This window comes from Oryctolagus cuniculus, chromosome X (assembly GCF_051225735.1).
Source record: "Oryctolagus cuniculus isolate XC-2025 breed Fujian yellow rabbit chromosome X, ASM5122573v1, whole genome shotgun sequence".
Lineage (NCBI taxonomy): Eukaryota > Metazoa > Chordata > Mammalia > Lagomorpha > Leporidae > Oryctolagus > Oryctolagus cuniculus.
In genome coordinates, this window is record NC_142888.1 from 1,154,715 (window position 1) to 1,177,149 (window position 22,435).

The 22,435-nt window shown below is 42.3% G+C and overlaps 1 protein-coding gene across 4 annotated transcripts; it reads right to left on the reverse strand.

The window, feature by feature from the left end:
• Positions 1-2,415: 2,415 nt before the first annotated feature.
• PIGA (phosphatidylinositol glycan anchor biosynthesis class A) lies at positions 2,416-18,261 on the reverse strand. 4 transcript variants are annotated; one of them, XM_089324797.1, is made up of 8 exons: positions 18,071-18,207; positions 16,887-17,041; positions 16,640-16,772; positions 14,217-14,996; positions 9,176-9,308; positions 8,348-8,480; positions 7,676-7,882; positions 2,416-4,733 (listed from the first exon to the last, which is right to left on the reverse strand). In XM_089324797.1, exons 4-8 carry the CDS (start codon positions 14,932-14,934, stop codon positions 4,467-4,469), a joined length of 1,458 nt encoding a protein of 485 aa, XP_089180923.1. In that variant the 5' UTR covers positions 14,935-14,996; positions 16,640-16,772; positions 16,887-17,041; positions 18,071-18,207; the 3' UTR covers positions 2,416-4,466. The 4 variants fall into 4 exon arrangements, with proteins under 4 accessions (XP_089180923.1, XP_008270594.1, XP_008270592.1 ...); XM_008272372.5 differs by lacking the exon at positions 16,887-17,041 and having other exon boundaries at positions 18,071-18,204; XM_008272370.5 differs by lacking the exons at positions 16,640-16,772; positions 16,887-17,041 and having other exon boundaries at positions 18,071-18,205.
• Between the last annotated feature and the right edge of the window lie 4,174 nt (positions 18,262-22,435).

The following is a 22,435-nucleotide window of genomic DNA, read 5'->3' on the forward strand; positions in this document are numbered from 1 at the left end:
CCCTGGTTGGACGATATTCTCCTTATCAGTGGCCAATATCAGTGAAATTTATTTATTTTTAAATTTGCTCATCACTCCAGGTCTCTTCCTTCATTCTTGACTATGATCTTCTAAATGTCTAAAACCTACTGAAAAGACAAGTCAAAATAAAATTTTTAGAGCTCACTAAATATATCTTGCTTAATTAATGCTTCATGCAAATATAGGAATTTCTCCTAGCACTCAGGCAAATTAGAACGACCACCTCGGCCTGATGTTGTGGCATAGTGTGTTAGGTCCTGTATGAGTGCTGGTCCGAGTCCTGGCTGCTCCACTTCCATCCAATCCAGCTCCCTCTAATGTACCGGGGAAGGCAGTGGAAGATGGCCCAGCTACTTAGGCCCCTGACACCCACAGGGGAGACCCAGATGCAGTTCCTGGCTATTTCAGCCATTTGGGGAGTAAGCCAGCAGATGGAAGCTTGCTTGCTCACTCACCGCCCCCCATGTCTGCCATTTAAATAAATCTTAAAAACAAAACACCTCTTCTAAAAACAAAGACCACTTCTCTTTAAGAACTGTTTCACTGTAACTGATTAAAAGATTAGGGCCAGCGCTGTGGCTCAGTTGGTTAATCCCACACCTGCGGTGCCAGCATCCCATATGGGCGCCAGGTTCTAGTCCTGGTTGCTCCTCTTCCAGTCCAGCTCTCTGCTGTGGCCCGGGAAGGCAGTGGAGGATGGCCCAGGTGCTTGGGGCCCTGCACTCACATGGGAGACCAGGAGGAAGCACCTGGCTCCTGGCTTCGGATCGGCACAGCGCCGGTCATGGCGGCCATTTGGGGAGTGAACCAACGGAAGGAAGACCTTTCTGTCTCTCTCTCACTGTCTATAACTCTGTCAAATAAAAAAAAAATTAAAAGATTAAGCAACTTATACATGAGAATACAACCTTGGGTCCCAATAAACAGCTCATCCATTTCAGTTACAACAGTATAAAGATCCGAAGTTGCTTCCACTCTCAAAGAAGAGATATGAATGTAAGGTTTACTTTGCGAAGCTTAGATTACCTAGTAGAACACTAATGTACCAAAATACAAATACACGTAATGAAGGAGATGGGAGAAAGAATGGGAGGTGGGATGGGAGCGGGGTGGGGGGTATGGGGGAAAGAACCACTATATTCCTAAAGTTGTATCTATGTAAAAATGCATTCATTAAAAAAAAAAGTGCTGCTATGAAAAAAAATACATGTATTTTAGCTCTTTCCATGTATCAATCTTCAGTTGTACTCTAAGCACACAATCATCCATGTCAGGCCAGAGATGTATACTGCATTATACTGTTCTTCAATCTTGTTTTAATTCTCATTTAAAACATGGCTGTCCTTTGTGTATTACATACCGGAGAAGTTGGCTATGAGCAGCTCAACTTTTTAAAGGATGAATATTTCTGAGCACTTATTTACTACACTTGAGCATTATGCTTGATTTGGGCATCAAAGATTACTGGTATATAGTATAAGGGGCTTGATTCATAACGTTCTATAGAAGATGAAATAATTGACAGCATCAGAGTTTCTAAGCTTTAGCACTACTGGTATTTTGGACCAGATAATTCTGTTGGGGGGGGGGGGCTGTCCAGAGCATTGTGGAATGTTTGATTGTGACCAGGAACTGCACCCACCATTTAACGCAAATGCCCCATCTCCATCCAGTTGTAACAACCAGATATGTCTCCAGACAGTATCAGAAGTCCCCCTCCAGTTGACAGCCACTTGAGTCATAGCCAAATATAAATGATAAAGTAAAATTAACTCCCCAGGGTACTGTAGAACACAAATCAAATTCTCTATAGAATTTCAATTTTCATAACTTCATAAAAAATGCAGCCACAGAATGACACAATTAACATCTAGTTCTATTCTTTTGGGAATGCAGAAATGGAGAGAGGTTTTTAAAAACACTTTATGAAAGTAAATATAGACCCATGATAGCCAGACTTTGCCAAAAATAACTTCTGGTGCAAGATAAATTCAAAACTATGACTGTAGAGGATTGCTTTCCATTGCTTCCAACCAAAAGGGTGGGGAAAGCTGGGCTTTTGTCAAAGTATAGTCATATAGTTCACATCCACAATCATGTGTAGATGTATTCACTTGTCTCATATGCTCTTGTGCAGTAAAAAACAAGGGGTTTGGATCAGGAAATAGGACACATGTGAACTTGCCTTTCCAGTGAGTAAGACAGAATATTTTCAATATATTCTAGAAATAAAAGATGACAGTAATTCATTACCTGAGCAACATTTCCTGTTTTACTAACAAACCAATCAACACATCAAGCTGCACAAAGAAAAGTGGACAGGACAGGGAGGAAGAGGATCCTGTTCCGCTAGTAAACAACATTCAGTTCATAAAGCAAGACAAGCTCAAAAAATTGTCAAAATGCCATTCAGTTCTTTATTTTTTGGACATGTAGCATGTTGTAACAAATCAGTTTTACATGTGCAACTTTTTCTAACACCAAAAGAAATACAATGTATTTTTCATAAATTCCTCATCACTGTTAAGTTCACTTTTAAATGAATGTTAAGTAGCAGGGTACAACAATGTTTCACATACTGACCAGTGCAATACTGAAAGTTACAAGTAAGGTATCCAGAAAATCTGAAAATTAAGATTTAAGCAGGAGAAATAAATTTACTTCTATTTGTTAAAAAACATGGAAAATAATTTTAACTTGTACATTTCATATTTTACATGCAAACGTAACTAACTTCAAATTCTATTTTCATCTTCAATAAATGAGAATTTTAGAATTAAATGACAATTCTGAAAAAAATTAAGAAGCAAAAATACAAGAACAAAATAGTAAGGTACCTTTAAAAATTGCCTAGTAGAATAAATAAAACCAAACATTACAGTTTCTCCCTTTACCATGAATACTGGCACTGTTTATTTCATATTTACATGTCACTTTCTATGCATACAAATCCCAGTAAGACTGAATGGTTTGATCAATTTTCTCCAGCAAAAGAACCTCTAACCTTCTAGATTTTAAAAATTACACTCTCGTATTTGTGTTTTAATACAAACAAAACACAGATTTTCTTTTTGTAACAGTGGCAACCAGTTAATAGGCATATTGATACTTTTTAAAAAGTAAGTAGTTTTATGAATGATGTCTTTTTAAAAAATCCTGTACAGAATCACAATACTGACAGAATCTCTCCAATGTACCCAAGTGCCCCATGGTTTGGATTTCACAGTCCCTTTTTCACAAAAACATATTCTAAAGAGTTTGAAAAATTAAAAATACACACCATGTGGATAATTTGGGGTTAAAAAAACCCATGGCTCTGGGTAACGATTACAGTTAACACCCACCTACACAGGGACTGTGTTCCTGACATTCTCAGGCTCGATCTGTTATAAACACAACACTGGGGAGTGAAGCCTGTGCACACTGACAATACGTATCAGACATCAGCTAGGCCACAGTGAAGGGGAGTAACATATCAAAAAGACAGGGCAGCAGCTGGTTTGGAGATGACACACCTCATACACTCTGCTCAGGAAACATGAAGGCATTTACAGAGGACTGAATTATGCACTGAATGGGGAAGGCTTCTCTGCACGATCATCAACAGTGATATCGGTCCCTAGTGTTTGAAAAGCAAATAGGATCTTCATAGATACAACTGAAAGTGAAGGTTCTACCTAGAACACAAAAATAAAGTACTTGGAGTATGCTGGCATTTTTTTTCCTGGCATTGAATTAGCATGAGCATTTTTGGCATGTTGGATATTCTATCATTTTGTGTCAACTGTGACTACAATGAAGGAAGCCATTTGAATAATAATAAAGAGTGAACGTATCCCTGGCCCTTCAATGGCAGGAAGTACCTAATTTGGCATGTTACACATAGCAGGTGCTCAAAACATGGTGCTAGCTAACAAACCAATTTACAAGAAACCTGCTACTTCTATGTAACACCTATGGAGTGGACCCAACGAATGTGTAAGAGCATGACTGAGATGTTAATAAACGTCGATGACTATGACTTAAAATAGTTTATGTAGTTGTTGTACTTCCCCAAAGAAAATTTGTAAACATTTGGTGAGTGTCAAATTAACGGTATAACATTAAAAACTGGCCAAAAAATGCCCAGAAAACGTTTGGCCCTTCAGCACCCAAAGCTCTCAAAATATAATGTTAAAACATTTCTGCTAGAGGGATTTCAGTAATCTGAAAAATGTCATACCTGAGTGGGTTAAATCTTCTCTCCTAAATTTTAAGTAAGTGCAAGGAGTTTGTACACTCAGGAATTGCATAAGTTTCTATCTTTCCTCAAAATAAAACACTGAATGATATAGAGGTAGCATAACTTACTAAATTAACTTTCAAAAAAAAAAGCAAGGTCATTTTCAATATAATCTTCATAGAACTATTACAAAACATTTAAATCTTACAAGCCAGGCTCTCTTCTACCTGGTTTTACACTTTCCACTATCCTCAACCTTGTCTTCACTGTGAGGATGCTGATGCGTCCAGGTGCCCCTTGGCCCAGTGGCATCTACTGCAACATCAATGATGGAATCTGGAATTATCCATCTCAGCAAAACAAGGAAGAGAAAGTTGAACACAGCCAACAAAGCAAAAATGTAGCCTGTCACTGGGCCACAGTGAGAGATGAGCCTGTCCAGTCGTTGGTCCATTGGCAACACAGCCTCCTCAGCCACGCGGTCATAGACCTGGAAGGAGAGAAGGCCGAGAATGAGCACTCTAACCCAGCAGACGGCCCACGGGCACGGACAACCCACGCTGACCCGCCATGTCTCAGAAACGAAAGCAATCGAGCTGCTCAAGTTTTGTTGCTGTGATAGTAACGATGCCTGTAAGGAACTTCATCACAATAATTATTGCCATTTGATCCAAGGCTTCTTGGGCACTTCCTCTGGCCTACACTGCGTGATACCAAGAATAAGCCACTGGTCAGAATTCTAAAGTGCTAAGACGTCTCAACAGCTTCTGCAGTCACCACTATGGGGGCGCCATTCTGTTCAGCAGTGACTTCAGTGCTGCTAAGGTAGGACTGGCCTCTTCAGATGCCCCGACTGGCCTGAAACAACTCTCACTGGCATTGGGCAGACATCAAACACAACCAGAGTGCTACACTCTAGGGGGCTTCTGGAGACACAGGCTCTTCTTCCAACAACTGGGTGAGGCTGGCGAGGATATGGAGACATTTCATGGACTGCCAATAAAAGGTGAGGAAGATGGGCTAAGCTCTTGTAGATGGTACAGGTTGAACATTGGCCAATGAAATTAGGTTTACTGTTCAGACTCAGTAGTAGATAGCTTGCTTTTTAACCATTCCTGAGTATTAAACTCAGAAACATTAAAAAACAAAGAATACATCTAATGGGCCAGTGCTCATGTTTTTTAATAACATTTGAGCTTTACTTGTGCTCAGTCTCATATCAGACCTGTAAAATCATTTCCTTATGAACTCAAGAAAGTGAAAACATGCAGTGGCAAGTTCTGAAGGTCCATGGCCTTTCAAAGGTATGGGATATTTTCATCTAGCTCTTCTGCCCTGGGGACATTTTGAATACAATAACTTCAGAATATGTTGATACTGGCAAACTGTAATTGAAAAAGCATGTTTACAGCATGAATGTCAATTTAATTTGCGATTACTTTTCTAAATAACACAGTTAAACTAAAAAGAGCTGAAAAGGATCAAAACGTTCCAGAGTACAAAGAGCAACTACAAACTGATCTGCTTGTTCAATTTTATTTCAGATCAATTAATTAATTATCTTAAGTGATATAAATAATTACTATGGAGAGACTGTTAGGGATGACAATGAGCTATTAACAAGGATTAACTTTTTTTCTAAACATATACTATAAATTACCAGAGATTATAAAACCATAAGAAATGCAGATGTTTTACTATTATTTTAAGCATAGCTAAAAGAAAATGTGTGGTTACAAAAAGAAATCCTGGTTAACTCCTGTAACCCTGCCACCAGGGTCTTTTTCCTCTAAACTAATTACCTACAACAGCTCAGACTTTGGAAGTTTATATGACATCAGCCAAGAAGGTCAAGTCACAACTTACACAGCTGTAGCTCTCAACCAGGATGGAGATCAGCAAGGTATCACACAACAAAACCCTCCTAGGCAACTATCCTGGTCAATCATACTCCAAGTTCCATTTCTGCCCTCAAGCATCACAGTAGAATCTAGGCAGTAGTTAAGGAGGCAGGAAGCCATGAGCCCTACAAAGGCTACCTGGCAACCCTGACATGCAATCTCACAGGTCATCAGTGCTAGACTCCCATTTCCAAAGGAGAAGGCAGCTACTTCATATGCACGGAGCTACAGCAACCCTTCTAGAAGGTCAGCATGTCTCAGAGATACTTCATTCAAAAATAATTGACTGGAAAGCATGGATTTAGCCTCGCAGTTGAGATGCCTACATCCTATAAGGCAGTGATTGGGTTTATTTCCCACCTTCGGCTTCTGACTCCAGCTTCCTGCCAGGGCAGAGCCTGAGAGCCATCAGTGATGGCTGACGAGGGTGGGTTCCTGCTATCCACTTGGGATACCTGGGCTCCTACTTTCACACACTGGCCCCAGCAGCTGGGAGCTCTCCCCTTTCTCTCAAGTAAATAATGTTTGGCTATTTCAAATATCTCATATTTCAACAGAGAATGTATTACATATGATCATTTTTAGAACTTATATTCAAAAGACAGGCTCATCTTATGTGCTGAAACTCAAATTTATAGTAAATAAGAAAGCCTTACAAGAGAGCTATTCTTTCCTCAGCTCTACCTTGCTATCCATTCTAGGCTAGAAATTCATTACTCCACTGAATACGTTGATACTACAAAGCACTAAACTACTACCTTCTCTGTGTCCCACTTGGCTTTCTTTCTGGTTCATGATTTTTGCATACTAAGAAGGCGAATCAAGGCATAAGGCAGAGGAGGTCACAGGGAGGACTTATGGGACAAAGCCGAGAAGAACGAACGAAGTCCCTATGTCGAAATCAAGAGGCATGCCTACAACTATACTCCTATCTAGCGGTGTCAATCTATCGCCTGTCCCTGTCCTTTTAAAAATTCTCAATTGCTGCTTTTTATTTATGATTATTTTTCTAAGTTTTCATGTATGTTTTGAATTCTAACTTATTAGGTTCTCAATCAGCCCAAAGATGCAAAAATTCCTTTTCCTGCAGAAAATCACAGTAGTTAGCACAAGTACAGCCAGAGGTTTAGGAAATTGCCTTATTAGATATTTATGAGTTAAACAGTTGCTATGATGGGGAAAGCATGTATCTGTTAACAGGTCTATATGCTGTAGAATGATAAAGAGCCTCAAGAAAATCTCTGAGAGTAGATTTTAATACTAGTTTTGCCTCTAATTGCTGGGACCATCATCTTATACTCAGCTTAATGAGGGGACTAAGATTGCTTTAATGCCATTTTTAGATATCAAATGCAATGACTTGACTAGAAACTTAGCCTAGCGTGTGTACCTTAAGTAATACAGTTTGTTTCTTTTCCTGTGAAAGAGAATTCATAAATTTAGGCAAAAGCAGAAATGGTAAACTTGTATGAGAGAAAGAGCAAACATGCACGTGAATATCCCAAGTTCACTGTGCCGGCACATGACGTACTTTTTCAGTTCTCTCTGCCACATTCCTCCAGGTATAGAAAGTCTTTACTATGTTGTGGATATCTTCTGGAGCTGGCAACATCCCCGACCTCAGTTGGAAAATAGCTTTTTCCAAACCTTCGCACAAGGATTTTACTGAAGGCTCACATAAAATAATAAGACTTTCTGGAAGTACCTCAGGAATTCCACCAACCCTGGTACTTACAACCTGAAAAAGAAAAAAAAGAACACATGACCCAACATAATCCTATCTCAGGAAAATAGTCAAGTAAAAAAATTATCAACAGGGCCAGCTCTGTGGTGTAGTGGGTGAAGCTACTGCCTGCAGTGCTGGCATCCCATATGGGTGCTGGTTCAAGTCCCAACTGTTCCACTTCCGATCCAGCTCCCTGCTAATGTGCCTGAGAAAGCAGCAGAGGATGGCCCAAGTCCTTGGACCCTGCACCCACGTGGGAGACCCGAAGGAGGCTCCTGGCTTTGGATTGGCCCAGATCTGGCCATTGCAGCCATTTGAGGAGTGAACCAGCAGATGGAAGCTCGCTCTCTCTCTGCCTCTCTGTAACTCTGCCTTTCAAATAAATACATAAATCTTTAAAAAAATTATCAACAAACATTAATTGCCAAAATACAAATACAGAAACCCCAACGTTGCAAGCCCTCAACAATGTTTTACCTGTAAACCACAACTGGCTGCTTCCACGATCGCCATGCAGAATGCTTCCGTAAGGGAGGTATTAAGAAAAATATGTCCTTGAACTAACACATTTCTAACATCCTTGTGTTCTAAGGCTCCCAAAAGACGTACCCTGATTTTTTAAATGAGAGGGGAAGAAAGAAAGGAGTGAAAAATCATGCTGTAAGAGACCTAATTTAGAAGCCAAATCTGCTATTTACATTCCTGCCAATAATAATGTTTTCCATCTCAAAAGATTAGGATCGTAAAACACTGATCTGAAAGAAACAACTTCAAATGCTATTAAAACTCAGACTAACATGTTTCTAACTTTTGTCACACATATCATATTCCTTCTTCTCTTAAAATTGGTTTGCATGACTACTACACACTCTATGACAAAATGTTAAAGTATCTCAATTCTAAACAGCAAATGAATGGCCCTTTGAAAATTGATACTTCACTCACATTACAGCTCATGTGTTATCATATTGAGGAAAAAATCTGTCTGAACCTGTATGCGCAAAGCAATTTACATGGTTTGAGTTACATTATTTAATTCACAACAAATCTGCAAATGTACAAAGTGGGTAGGTTTTTTGTGCCTTCCATGGTGCCTCCAACAACCAGCCCCCAAGTCAAGTAATATTGTGCTCAAGAAGAAAAACTGTGAATCCTTTAACTAGGTTTTCCCAAATTTTTGAAATTCAGGCCTTGGGCTACATCGTATACCAATTATGAGTAAGAGACATAGCAAACCTAAGGCAGACATAGGCAAACCCAAATTTAAATAATCTTCACCCAAAACAACATGCAATCCATCAGTACCTGTCATGTAGCTGGTATCTTTCCCGCACTTCTTCCAAAATAATTCTCTTTGGTCCCTCTCCTCCAATTATGAAATGTAAATCTGGATATTTCTGACAGAGTTCAGGTATTATACCACTAAGCAAATCGGTCCCTGAAAATATAAAGTTGAATGTTGGAGATATTAAAAAAAAATCATCAGAACTACTGAGAATCCAATCACTTTGAAAAGTATTAGCTACACCCTCCTTCAAGTGGAGAAACTAACTCTTCAACCTTCGCCAGGAGGGTGGAATTCTTCACAAACTGCCAGTGCTCTCTTAAGAGTTTCAGTTCTTGAAGATACAGACCTTGACACACATGGTTACCTTCCACACACCCAAAATATGGACAGTTTTGTTTCATCTGAACAAACGCCTCTTTACACACCCCTGCTTCTAAAGGACACTTAAGGTGGCTACAGACTGCCTGAGCTTGCTCCAGAGCAGCCCAGCTGAAGGGAAGCCCAGCTCGTTAACATTGTGAGCCCTTTGGTCAACGCAGTCTCCCATTCTATAAAATGAACTGACAAATTCACCTAAGGTCCAAGGTCTCTTTCCACTATAAAAATCTATCCCTGGCCAGCGCCGCGGCTCACTAGGCTAATCCTCCGCCTTGCGGCGCCGGCACACCGGGTTCTAGTCCCGGTCAGGGCACCGGATTCTGTCCCGGTTGCTCCTCTTCCAGGCCAGCTCTCTGCTGTGGCCAGGGAGTGCAGTGGAGGATGGCCCAAGTGCTTGGGCCCTGCACCCCATGGGAGACCAGGAGAAGCACCTGGCTCCTGCCATCGGATCAGCGCAGTGCGCCGGCCATGGCGGCCACTGGAGGGTGAACCAACGGCAAAAGGAAGACCTTTCTCTCTCTCTCTCTCTCTCTCTCTCTCACTGTCCACTCTGCCTGTCAAAAAAAAAATCTATCCCTCTATGATCCCACTTCCTGCCATAGCAAAGGACTAAGCAACACTCTAACCTTTGCCTCAGCTTTACTCAAAATACAGTTTGTACAGAGAATTTTGCAATGAACACTACAGTATAAGCAAAATGTGAAAGACCAGACCATCCAAACCAGCTATAGCACATTTCTTCTGACTGGAATTAAATGAAAGTAACCGAACCACAACTCTGAGAGTATGTTAAGAGGACACACCTTGGTTCCTTCTTTAGAAAATAAATAGGGGTGGGGCCGGCACCATGGCTCACTTGATTAATCTTCCGTCTGCGGCGCCGACATCCCATATGGGCACCGGGTTCTAGTCCCGGGTGCTCCTCTTCCAGGCCAGCTCTCTGCTGTGGCCTGGGAGGGCAGTGGAGGATGGCCCAAGTGCTTGGGCCCTGCGCTCGCATGGGAGACCAGGAGGAAGCATCTTGCTCCTGGCTTTGGATTGGTGCAGCGCACCGGCCATAACGGCCATTTGGGGGGTAAACCAACGGAAAGAAGACCTTTCTCTCCGTCTCTCTCTTTCACTGTCTAACTCTGCCTGTCTAAATAAATAAATAGGGGTGGCATTGCGGCACACCAAGTTAAACTGCCACTTGTGATGCTGGCATCCCACACTGGAGGGCAGGCAGGTTTGAGACCCAGCTACTCTGCTTCCAATCCGGTTTCCTGTCAATGTGCCTAGGAAGGCAGAGGAAGGTGGCCCAAGTGTGTGGGCCCCTGCCACCCACGTGGGAGACCTGGATGGAGTTCCTGGCTCCTGGCTTCGGCCTGGCCCAGCTCTGGCCACCTGGGGAGTAGACCAGCAGATGGAAGATCGATCTGTCTCTCTGTTGCTCTGCCTGTCAAATAAACAAATCTTTAATAATGAATAAACCTATTTTCTTATAATATGGAAATACCTCAGGTAATATAAAGCAATAATCATGCCCTACTAGTCTAGTGGCTATCCAAAGTGACAGCAATAGGAACATTTGAGAATTCAGTTCATTAATAATTATAAATCATACATATTCAAAACTAAAAGTGTTTAATCATCCATCTAGATCTAAGTTTATTAATTTAAAAAATACACATACACAAACTGCATTTCTTATATCAATTGTCCCCAAAATAGGCAGATCAATTATAAAACAGATGCTAAAAGAGAAATCATACATATATGTGGTCATTTTTATAAACAGCTTTTGTTGTTGGTATTTTCAAAATATGATTGCATGTACTAAAAATAAATTCACATGCAATTTTTCTTATGAGGCTTCTCATTAAAATCTTAGTTTTGAGTCTTATTACCAAATCTACAGATTGGATTTAATCTACAGATAAACCACAAAGTGGCTTAATGGACTTTTAACATTTAGCCTCCTACAATTCCTTCATGTTCTTTCTTGCCTCCCCCTCCCAACTTTCCCCCTTTCTAATGCAGTCTGTTCTTCAAATAAAAACACCCCCACAGATCAATAATCCTGACTGCTAATGACAGCTAACATTACTGAATGCTTACTATGTTAGGCAATGTCTTTACAAGCACTGTGCCACTTAATCCTGACAACCACCTTAGAAGAAATAGAACTGATTAAAATTCAGTATTCAAAGAATACAGGGTTTCCCACTCCACCATAAAAAGAAAATTATTCTGGTGTGTCTAGGAAGAGTCTGACACACGGAGCATGCCAAGGGGATTTCAACTGCCACATTCACACAACATGGACAAGGACAATCCCTGTTTCAAATTGCTTTTAAAGCTCACTCTATCAGCATTTTAAGGAGTCTTCTCATCTACAACTAGCATAACAGTGGGCAGCCCGGGGCTGGAGGAATGGCAGACCTTAACTAAAGAACATCTGGACTCGTGTTTGTTATCTGTATTACTTACTGTGTAACCCCGGCAAGTTACTTACCCTGAGACTCAATTTCTTTGTCTGTTACATGCAGGTAACATCTACCCTATAGCTGTTAGGAGGGTCAAGTGAGGTACTGTACCATGCACAGGTTTTATCAACTGCAGAATACAAATGTGAGTTGTCATTACCACTAGAGCAAGAAGCGGGGAGTGCGTGCACAAGCACAGAGCACTGGGAACCCTGACTGAGGGCACAAAAGGCTGGGGAGATGGGGACTCGGAAGCAGTCAGCCGGGACACCTGGGCAAGGAGAATCTGAATTTGTTTTCTCTTACTTAATCCATTCCAGTGAGCTTTGGATATCTGGTCCAATGAACACCTCCTGAAAAGTGATGTTTGTTAATAAGGAACGGACTATTAATACAACTATTCATTTGATACTTTTTACAGGGGTGCCCAGCATAGTGAGGGATCCACAAATACATGTTGAGTATTGAACTGAGAACAGGAAAGGCTCAAACCATCTTTGGTGGTTAGCTCAGCTGGTTAAAATATCACACTGGTGAAGGAAAGGTACCACTTTATATAAGGAGTTAATTTTGCTGATCCTCAATCACGCACATCATAATCTTTCTTAGTTAGCTATCTCACAAAGTGTGTTATTTGATTAAAAAATAAATGAGCACATTTTCTAGGATACAACAAATGTATCATCAGTACTCCAAGAGGGATTCAGAATTCAGTTTGCTGGTCCATTCACATCTTGACTAAACGGAAGCACGTCACCGCCTTCTCAGAAAATGCAGTTCAGTCGAAGTCCTTGCCCTAACCTCCGCTGAACGGACTCCTTGGTCAACCAAGGCTTTCCATCCCAAATGTAAACTCTCTGACCAAGGCTCTTACCCAGATTGGGGGTCACTCACTAGCACACCATTGAGCTTCGTGCTTATCAAGATTCAGTTTGCCCCTGTTCTCAAATCCATTTGGTGCCACTTGTCTCTGTCACCGTATTAGGTAATTTTATTAAATATCACATAAACTGACAATGAGTTTCTACAAAAATTAAGCTGAATGGTTTGAAAACTTCAATAAAGACACAGGAAAAAAGTTCTGGTCAGGTAAGGGGAATTTTAAACCACCACACACAACTGAAAGCAAGTTAAAAATCCAGGAGCACACTATTGCATCAACTTTTAGGTTCCCACCCCCCTTTCCCTTTAAAAAACCAAAAGGGCAATGGTAGAGGATGTGGCTGAAATTAGTGACTGGATATGTGAAGCCTGCAGCCCTATCTCAAACCACCGGCAATTCAGTGTGCATTAATGATACCTGGAGTTAAATTCAAATCACTTAAGGGGTTCTGAAATTTTTTTAAATGATTCCCTACTTGAGATGACATTTTGTATTATTATAAAAGTTTTCAAATAGCATTCAGAAGACCATTCATATATTCTCAATAACCAGATGCCTTTTAGTAAATAAGCCTCCACAAACTCCACTGATGTCCATGCAGTGTGACGGAGGCCATTCAGCCATCAGTGGGCCCTCACCAGGTACACATTGTTCCTAAGTTACACAGCTGAAAACCCGGAAATGCAGAGATATGAAGTAACTTGTTGTCCTGTATCATACAAGGGGATAGAGCCTTTTTTTCAGCACTTACCTGCCAATATGTTATTAATGTCTTTTATGATTAAATGAAACAACCTACAAAACAGTAATGTACGAAACAAACCCACTGATTTTGAGCATATGTATGCATAAAAAGGGAAGTGAGAAATCAAAATATTCATCAGGGTCACCTTGGAATAACACAGTTACAGATGACTTTAGTTTTCAGCTTTGCACTTTTCTGATTTTCAAAACCTCTGCAATGAAAAGATATTACATTTGCAATCAGAAAGAAAACACCACGTGGTGGGCTCTACTCCTGACTTCTTACCACATATGCAGGGCCATTTTAACTTTTAAAAAGACCTGATGGATTAAACACAATCAGGTCATTGTCTTACGTTTTTGTAACCATCAAAACATCGAAGATGGGGGGGCAGCATTCACCATCATTCTAAAAATTTCTCTTCTTGCATATACACACCAACATTAGACTTTCTTTGCTACACTTAATGCAGAAATAGTTATAAAAGCATAAGACAAAATTAAAAGCCAAACAATCATTATATACAAGTATTCAACAGCTTTCCACAAGAAAAAATAAGTCCGCAATTATAGCTATCATTTCATTACCTTTTCTGTAAACAAGTCTGCTGACAACAATAACAGTTATTATACTATCATGCCTTCTAAATGGGTCTGGAGTGAAGTCAGTAGGATCTACCGCATTAGGAATGACGGATACTATTTCAGGATTCAGTGCTGCTCTTAGCACAGTATTTTCCTTACTAGTAAAGGAGACACAAATGATGTGGTTTGTGTCACAAAGAGACACAGTTAGAAGCTTGTTTGTAAGCACCGAGCTGACATCAGCAAATCCAAAAAGGGAATGGTCCGTGAAGACTGTCTGGAGCCCCATTGTCTTGGCGTGGAAGAGAGCATCATGGGCCATGGCAGAAAAAGAACTATGTGAATGGATTATCGTGACTCTCTCCCGAACAAATATGTACCTGAGCAATGGCAGACTGTGAAAGAGGGTCGTGGCTGTAGATTGGTTGTACATGACTTTCAGAGGCAAGTAATAGACTTTGAGGCCATTAGTGAGGTAACGGATGCCTTTCCGAGTTCCATACGCATGGGTAACAACTATGACCTTGTGCCCTCTTTCAATCAGGCACTGAGAGAGCTGGTAAATGTGACTTTCCACACCTCCCATATTTGGGTAGAAAAAGTCAGACACCATGCATATGTTATGAGCACTGGTTCTAGAGGCGGAAAGACTTCCAGGGCTAACGGGGGAGAGTGCAGCTGAGGGAGGCTGGCCAGGCCCACCTCTTCCTCTACAGGCCATGCTGAGATGGTTTACGCATCAGTTCTTAGAGCAACCCAGTTAAGATATATGTCCTCTATCACCTGAAAGAGAGAGCAAAACAGGATCTCAGCTCAGAGACAAAACACATTCCATATTCCAAATCCTGATAGACTGTTTGCATATTTATGTTAAATTTTGAGCTTTCTTCCCAGAAACAAAAAAGCATATAATCAATTTACTCATTTAGCAATATTTACTTATCACTTACTATGTGTCAGAAAGCAAAATTAGATTCGGTCATGTCTTAATTTTGCTCCAAAAATACTGCTACACATAATTTTGAATAAGTCTGTTACACCACAGCACAAGACAGTTTGTCATGCTAACAAACCAGTTCTTTTCAAATAATTAAATATACAGACATATACACATAAATATACCCATATATGCATTTCTCCTCTATGTTTTTTTATCACTTTACCAGCTTCTGCTTATTGAGTGGCCTCTATGTATCGGGTACTATGTGCTAAGAGTTTTCTGTATCAGGGCCGGCACTGTGGTATAGCCAGTAAAGCAGCCACCTGCAGCACCAGCATCCCATATGGGCACCGGTTCAAGTCCTGGCTGCTCCACTTCTAATCCAGCTCTCTGCTATGGCCTGGGAAAGCAGCAGAGGACGGCCCGAGTCCTTGGGCCCCTGCACCCATGTGGGGGACCCGGAAGAAGCGCCTGGCTGCTGGCTTTGGGTCGGCATAGCTCTGGCCATTCTGGCCATCTGGCGAGTGAACCAGTGGATGGAAGACACCTCTCTCTCTCTACCTCTGCCTCTCTGTAATTCTGCCTTTCAAATAAATAAATAAACAAATAAATTTTTTGAAAAAAAGGCTTTCTATATCTTACTGTAGCCTTATCAAAATCCTATAAGTCATCAACTCTACCTTACAAATACAAAGTCTAAAACTTAAAGAGGTTAAGGAACCCATCCACAATCACTCAGCTACTTAGAGGTAGCAATGTACCAGTCTGTTTCATTGGTGATCATGCCCCTCTCTTGCATTTGGTCCTGGTCTAACCCATAGGACCGGATGGAAATGATGTACAAATATTTTACAACTTGCAAAACATCTGTGGCTTCCACTTGTGCACTCTTGGATACCCTAATCTATCACGTAAGTCCAGCTACTAGGTTAGAGGGATAGGGGTGGGTAGACAAGGTGGAGGGCAGGAGCTCTGAGACTACACACAGAGAGTCAGAGGCCCAGCTATCCCTAGGTTCTTCCTTGGGTCTAGTTTCTAGCTAGCTAGCCAACTTAACACAGCCTCCCTAGTGACAGCAGGCAAGACCAGCAGCAGAAGTGCCAGCTGAGCCTAGCAGATGACAGAACGATGCAAAACAACAAAGGCATCATCAAGCTTTGGAGTGATTTATTATACAGGATAACTGAAACGGGCCAGGATTCTAATCTAGCTATACTGGTCCACTGCCTGATTTTTTAATAGTTCTACAGGAACACAGGCTTACTCATTCATTTATGTGAATTGCTACTTTCGTGTTACACCAGTAGAGTGGCTGCCACAGAGGCCACATGACCCACAGAGCCTAAAATATTTACCCTCCAGCTCTCTACAAAAAGTTTGCTGACCTCTGCTCTAGAGCTTAGTCACTGATTCAGTTAATCTCCTGAAGGCCTCCCAGTACTAGTTCTGCAGTTTATGCTAAAATACACTGTCTTATCCAGAGCACCTGCTGCAGGCAATCCATTTTCTCCTTCCTTATTCAAGGACGGCAATAAACTGCTCCTTTTACTTCTTGCTTCACCTTTCCTTCTGTTAACACAGGCCTTTCTTCCACACGCAGCCCTCCTTCAGTGTGGAGTCTGAAGATAAAGGTAAACTAGAGATGAGCTGGATCTAGGGCCATTTTCTATATCTCGAGACCTATTTATCTGAGGGGATCTCTAAAGTCATAACAATGCGAAATGCTCACTTACTAGTCAGTACCATTACAGATTCTTAGACTTTTAAAGCTAGAGTCTTGCAGATCTGGGGAAAATATTCCTTAGCTTTACAAATGAGATTTCCAAGGCTGCAGAAACTCTACCATACAATGGGAAGCCATCCTAAAGCTCAGAGTTCCAGATTTCACCTGCAAACTCAGAAAATTCAAATTAATTGTGTGTGCTAAGCCTTACCTATTCTCTCCAACAAATTCGTCTACGTTTTAAATACACTCTCAAAAAAACTCCGTGTTTGTTGAACTGAATTTACTAAGAGTCCATATTACCAAACATTGAAACACCTCAAGTCTGCACTTTTAAGTATCTTAACATTGTCTTACTGTGGCTTGTTATCTAAACCCGATCAGTTCTATCCAGTTTTTAAAAGAGGAACGATAACAAAAATAGTGAGTAATGAACCAAAGATTTTGTCATTAACCTGCGATGTTCTGTGACACACCTGCCTACGTCACCCAGGTTATCGCTCCTAATACCCTTATGTCGTAAAAACTCAATATATAGCACAACCACAGAATCTGATTTTAAAGCTTAAGAGAGGCTTAAAGAACTAGCGAGTACCTCCCTCACTTTAGAAATGAAAAGCCAGACAAGTTGAGTGGCCCATCTAAAGTCCCCACCCAGCCACTTCGGTGGCAAATTCGAGGCGACTGTAGAATTCACCCCCTTGGCCACAAAGTCCCAGGCACCAGCAGTGAGAGGCAGCCTTAGGGAGACCTGGCGGGGGCTGAGGGTCCACAGGACGGTACTTCCAGGGGAACTCCCAGGCACCGCCCAGCCTTCACTTTCCGAGAGGTGGCTGGGAAGCGACAGGGCTAAAGAGAGGACGACCCGGCCATTCAGCGACGCCGCCGGGGTCAGGCAGGGTCGCGCCAGGTTCAAGGGGAAGAGGAAAACAGCCGGAAAGTGGGCGGGGGCCGAAGCCCGCAGTCCCGGAGCCCCCGGCCCCCGGCCCCACCCGCTTCAGCCAAGAAACCCGCGACTCCAGAGCAGCTGCCCACAGGCACCCTCAACCCCACTCGACTTCGGAGAGCCTCCAGCCCGACTTCAGGGCCACGAGCCGGGTCAGCGTCGCCCGCTCCTCCGCTTGCCACGCTCCCACAGGGACAGCACGGCTCGGTCCGGAAGCGGCAACAGAAGAGAGGCCAGAGCGTACTTACCGGCAAGTCCCATGGCCGCCGGTGTCCGGACCTCCCGCGGCTGCAGCCAGAGTTCCACCCGGCGGAGCCGAGGCACCAATCCAGGGCATCCGCGCCCGAGCGCCGCGCCCCCGAGGCAGCCAATCATAAAAAGGCACTGGAATCACGTGCGGTAAGGACGCTCTGTCGCCCCACCCTTCAGCGCGGGATGTTAACGTCAGCGCGCCCTCGCGCATGTCTCTTGGACGTTGCGGAAGGTCTGGTGGGTTCGCATTTTGGTTGCCTAGTTACAGCGTCTCTTTTCTGGAAATCTGCTCTCCATGCCCGCTTTCCATTGGAGAGACATTTGGATGAGAAGGCTATAGAAAGCCAGGGTCGTGGTGGCGTTTTGTTTGTCATTATGGGTGCCACAGTAGAATCGTGTTAATGCTCACCACTCTGATAGGGTTGCCAGATGCAACAAATACACACCAAAAAAGTTCATAAAAATTGGAACTTTGGATTTCAGATAAACAACCAATGAGTTATAATATCAAACACTGGAGACGTCACTAAAATTATTTGTTAATCTGAAATTCAAATTTAGTTGGATTTCTTGCACTTTGTGGGGAGGGAGGCAGGAATCAGAAGTCTGATCTGCAGTATCAACTCCCACTCAAACTGGTTCAACTAGCTGTGGTAGAACTTGGCCAGGAGCCTAAAGAATCAATGATAGTCATCTAAAGATCATCCACCCTTCCAGTTGGTACTTGGAGTTCCCCAGCCCTGCCATGCGTATGTTTTCAGTTCATTTCTGGTGCCCTCCCAAAGCCTCCAAAGAGCATTAAATCCTATTAAAATCTTCCACTTTTGTATTGTAATAATACTTCAGCATTGAGCATTCATACTTCAGCCTCTGTCCTAGGGCCTCAGCATTAAAAGGTAAATAAACCATGATTCTTCCTCTCGAGTGTTCACAATCCCACGTGGATGCATGAGTCCATTATAGTCAGTTAAATATTAGGTGAAGATGTCCATTTAAGGCTATTTTCTGAAAGTCAAAGTTGTAGCAGGATTAACATTTAAATCCGGGGACAATTCTAATTATAGTGTTCTGCCTAAATGTATAATCTCAAGTTATGCCTTTAGAATTTTCTTAGAAACCGCTGAGTCCCAGCTGCTCCACTTCCGATCCAGCTCCCTGCTTCTGTGCCTGGAAAAGCAGCAGAGGATGGCCCTTTGCAACCTTGTGGGAGATCTAGAAGAAGCTCCTGGCTCCTGGCTCCTGGCTTCGGCCTGGCCCAGCCCTGGCTGTTATAGTCATTTGGTGAATGAACCAGCAGATTGAAGATCTATTTCTCTCTCTCCCTCTCTCTCTCTCTCTTACTCTGCCTTTCAAATAAATAAATTAAAAAACTGGTACTTGCACAAAAAATAGACATGTAGACCAATGGAACAGAATAGAAACCCCAGAAATTGGTTTGTGCAACTACAACCCACTAATTTTTTTTAAGATTTATTTATTTATATGAAAGGCAGAGTTACAGAGAGGCAGAGGCAGAGAGAGAGAAGTCTTCCATCTGCTGGTTCACTCTCCAAATGGCCCCAATGGCCGGAACTGCGCTGATCCAAAGCCAGGAGCCAGGATCCAAAGCTTCTTCCAGGTCTCCCACAAGGGTGCTGGGGGCCCAAGAATTTGGGCCATCCTCCACTGTTTTCTCAGGCCATAGCGGAGAGCTGGATTGGAAGTGGAGTAGCTGGGACTTGAACTGGCGCCCATATGGGATGCCGATGTTGCCGGCGGCAGCTTTACCTGCTACGCCACAAGTGTCAGCCTCTCTATTGAATTCTTAATGTCTATTATAATAGGTTTAATTACACAGAGCTCTTTTATGTTCTCTGACTTGTTTGCTGGTTGCACTGTCTTCCCATCATCCCCTTACATCACTTCCTCCCCACATACTACTGATTTGAAGTTTTCCACTCTCTGCTTAGTCTGTTTCCTCCAAATTGCTTTTTTCTGTTTTACTCTCATCTGAGATTTTTTCCCCCAGATATCTTTTTGTTTTTACACCTTTAAAAGTAAGGGACAGGGTTCAGAGTTTGGCACAGTGGCTGAGTTGCTGTCTGGGACGTCTACATCGTGTATCAGAGTGCCTTGTTAGAATCCCAGCTCCTCTGCATAGGACTCAGCTTCCTGCTAATGCAGACCCTGGGAGGCAGCAGGTGATGGCTTTAGTGGCTGGGTCCCTGCCACCCACACGGGAAACCCAGCCTGAGTTCCAGTCTGCTGGCTTCGGCCTGGCCCAGCCCTGGCTGTAGTGGGCATTTGGAGAGTTAGCCAGTAGATGGGAGCACTCTCTCTGTCTCTCTCTGTCTTTCAAATAAAATGGAAATAAATGTTCTTAAAAATTAAAAGGAAGGGACAAAAGGGATGATCAGAAGTCTGCTCCCTTTGGTTCTATGATGTGCTATGTAGTGCGAGGCTTGATTGTCTAGAAAGAGCAGTCTCTTTATAACAACCTCAGTTAGTTGGGATGCTCAGGGAATAGTTTTCTGGTAAGCCAGAAAACCCCTTTTTTTCTATTTCAATGCTGGTTGAGAACCATTCTAAATTACAACAATACACTTTCTTGTTTGGACACAGTATACTGGATATAATTTAACTCTTTTTTGATTTGGGGTCATGATTTCTAAACATCAGGGATCTTGGGATTATGTATATCGATGGTTTAGGCAACAGGGCTGGATGCAGCGCTTCAGATGAAGCAGGCATATTCCCTGGAACTCTCCTTTTTCAATAAATTTTTCCATAGGAAAAAAAAAAGAAGAAGAAGAAGAAGAAGTCTGCTCCCAGGAGTGATGCCTGGTGACCTGATTGGACTGTCTTACAGCACAGTTCTCCTCCCAGCTGACTTCAGTTCACTTTAGATCTTTCTTCTTGAACTGGGCAGAGTGCCCTCCACCCCGGGGAATCGCTTTTCATGCAAAGGCCCAGCTGCCAGCATCGAGGTTGAACACAGAGGGACAGGAGCTGAGGGGCCTTGCCTCTGGTATGCACATACTCTTACTCCGCTTGTCATCGGCTCAGCACCGCACTATCATGGATGCCAGGAGTCCCCCAGCCTGGGTGCTCTCTCCTTGATCCGAGCCAGAGAATGAATAACCCATCTTTCGCGTGGACTAGAGAGGCAGTCACTCCAACATCGGGAGTGTGGGAGAGAATCTGGGATCAGGCGAATTCATACACAGATGTTGGATCCAACCTCATTTCCTCATCCCAACACTCCCAACATGCCCAGAGGTACTTGGGGCTCCAATTTCTGAGCCTTTGGGGGACTAGGCTTTCCCCCACTGTTGGCTTAAATGTCTTTTTTAAATTTTCAGGTCTGCCAAATCATTTACAACTTGTACGCATGGCTTTCAGCTTTCTGGTCAACTTTCCCACTCACCCTGTCCTTGTGGGTTTGGGCTTTTTAAAGTGCCTTTATTCCTGGGGAATATACTTCACTCAGTGATTTGGAAGAGAGCAAAGGTGGATTAGTATGGTTTTATGACTACCTCCACTCAAAGTCCAGGTCATAGACTCTAAATTTTAGAGATCATACCATGAACATAAGTACAATCCTTCAGTAAATGTATACATAATTTTATTTGAATTGCTATGAGCTGAAACTGCACACTACACATAACTAAATAAGGTGAGGCCATCCAGTTGCAACAACCCATCCAGGCCAGGTAACAGGATCTTTTTCTGTAGGGGCTCAAAGGACATTCTTAGTTTAATGTAAATTGATGACACTTGATAAGGTAAGGACTGTTTTATGCCAGGGATTGGCTAACTTTTTATGGAAAGTACTTATTTTAGGCATTGCCAGCAACATAGTCTCGGTCATAACTTACTGCACTCTCCTGTTGTAGAGAAAAAGCAGCCACACACAATACATCAACAAGTGAGCGTGACTGGGTTCTGATAAAGCATCATTTACAAAAATAGGCAGTGGGCCAGAATTCGCCTGTGGACCATTGTTTACTGGCTTCTGTTTCAGAACAAACAGTATCAGTGATTAAAATAACCAAAGCATATTTTTTTTACTAAGCTATTACATGATCAAATAACAGAATATTTTTTGGAATTTTGTCATTTTGTAAATATTCTGAGACTGGATCATTCACTATACTTCTTCCTAGAGTTGCAACATCTTAATAATTGAGATATGTGTATAATCTAGCTGGGTTTGAACATTATGAGTTACATAAAATTACTGTTGACTTTCTTTTCAGAGTTTTTTTCATTCACTGCTCACAACATCCACACAATTAAGTTGTTATTCATTGGGCACCTACTATAGGCAGGACATTGTTCTCACACTGAGAATTTAGAATGAATTAGACAAAGTCCAGCTC

What these genes read in the sequence shown, in the direction of transcription:
- PIGA (XM_089324797.1), bottom strand. Translation starts at nt 14,934, where the DNA reads ATGGCCTGTAGAGGAAGAGGTGGGCCTGGCCAGCCTCCCTCAGCTGCA. An exon ending in AGATACCAGCTACATGACAG is followed by an intron (nt 8,481 to 9,175) that starts GTACTGATGGAT and finishes TTAAAAAATCAG; the next exon opens with GGTACGTCTTTTGGGAGCCT. An exon ending in CAGCCAGTTGTGGTTTACAG is followed by an intron (nt 7,883 to 8,347) that starts GTAAAACATTGT and finishes TTTCTTTTTCAG; the next exon opens with GTTGTAAGTACCAGGGTTGG.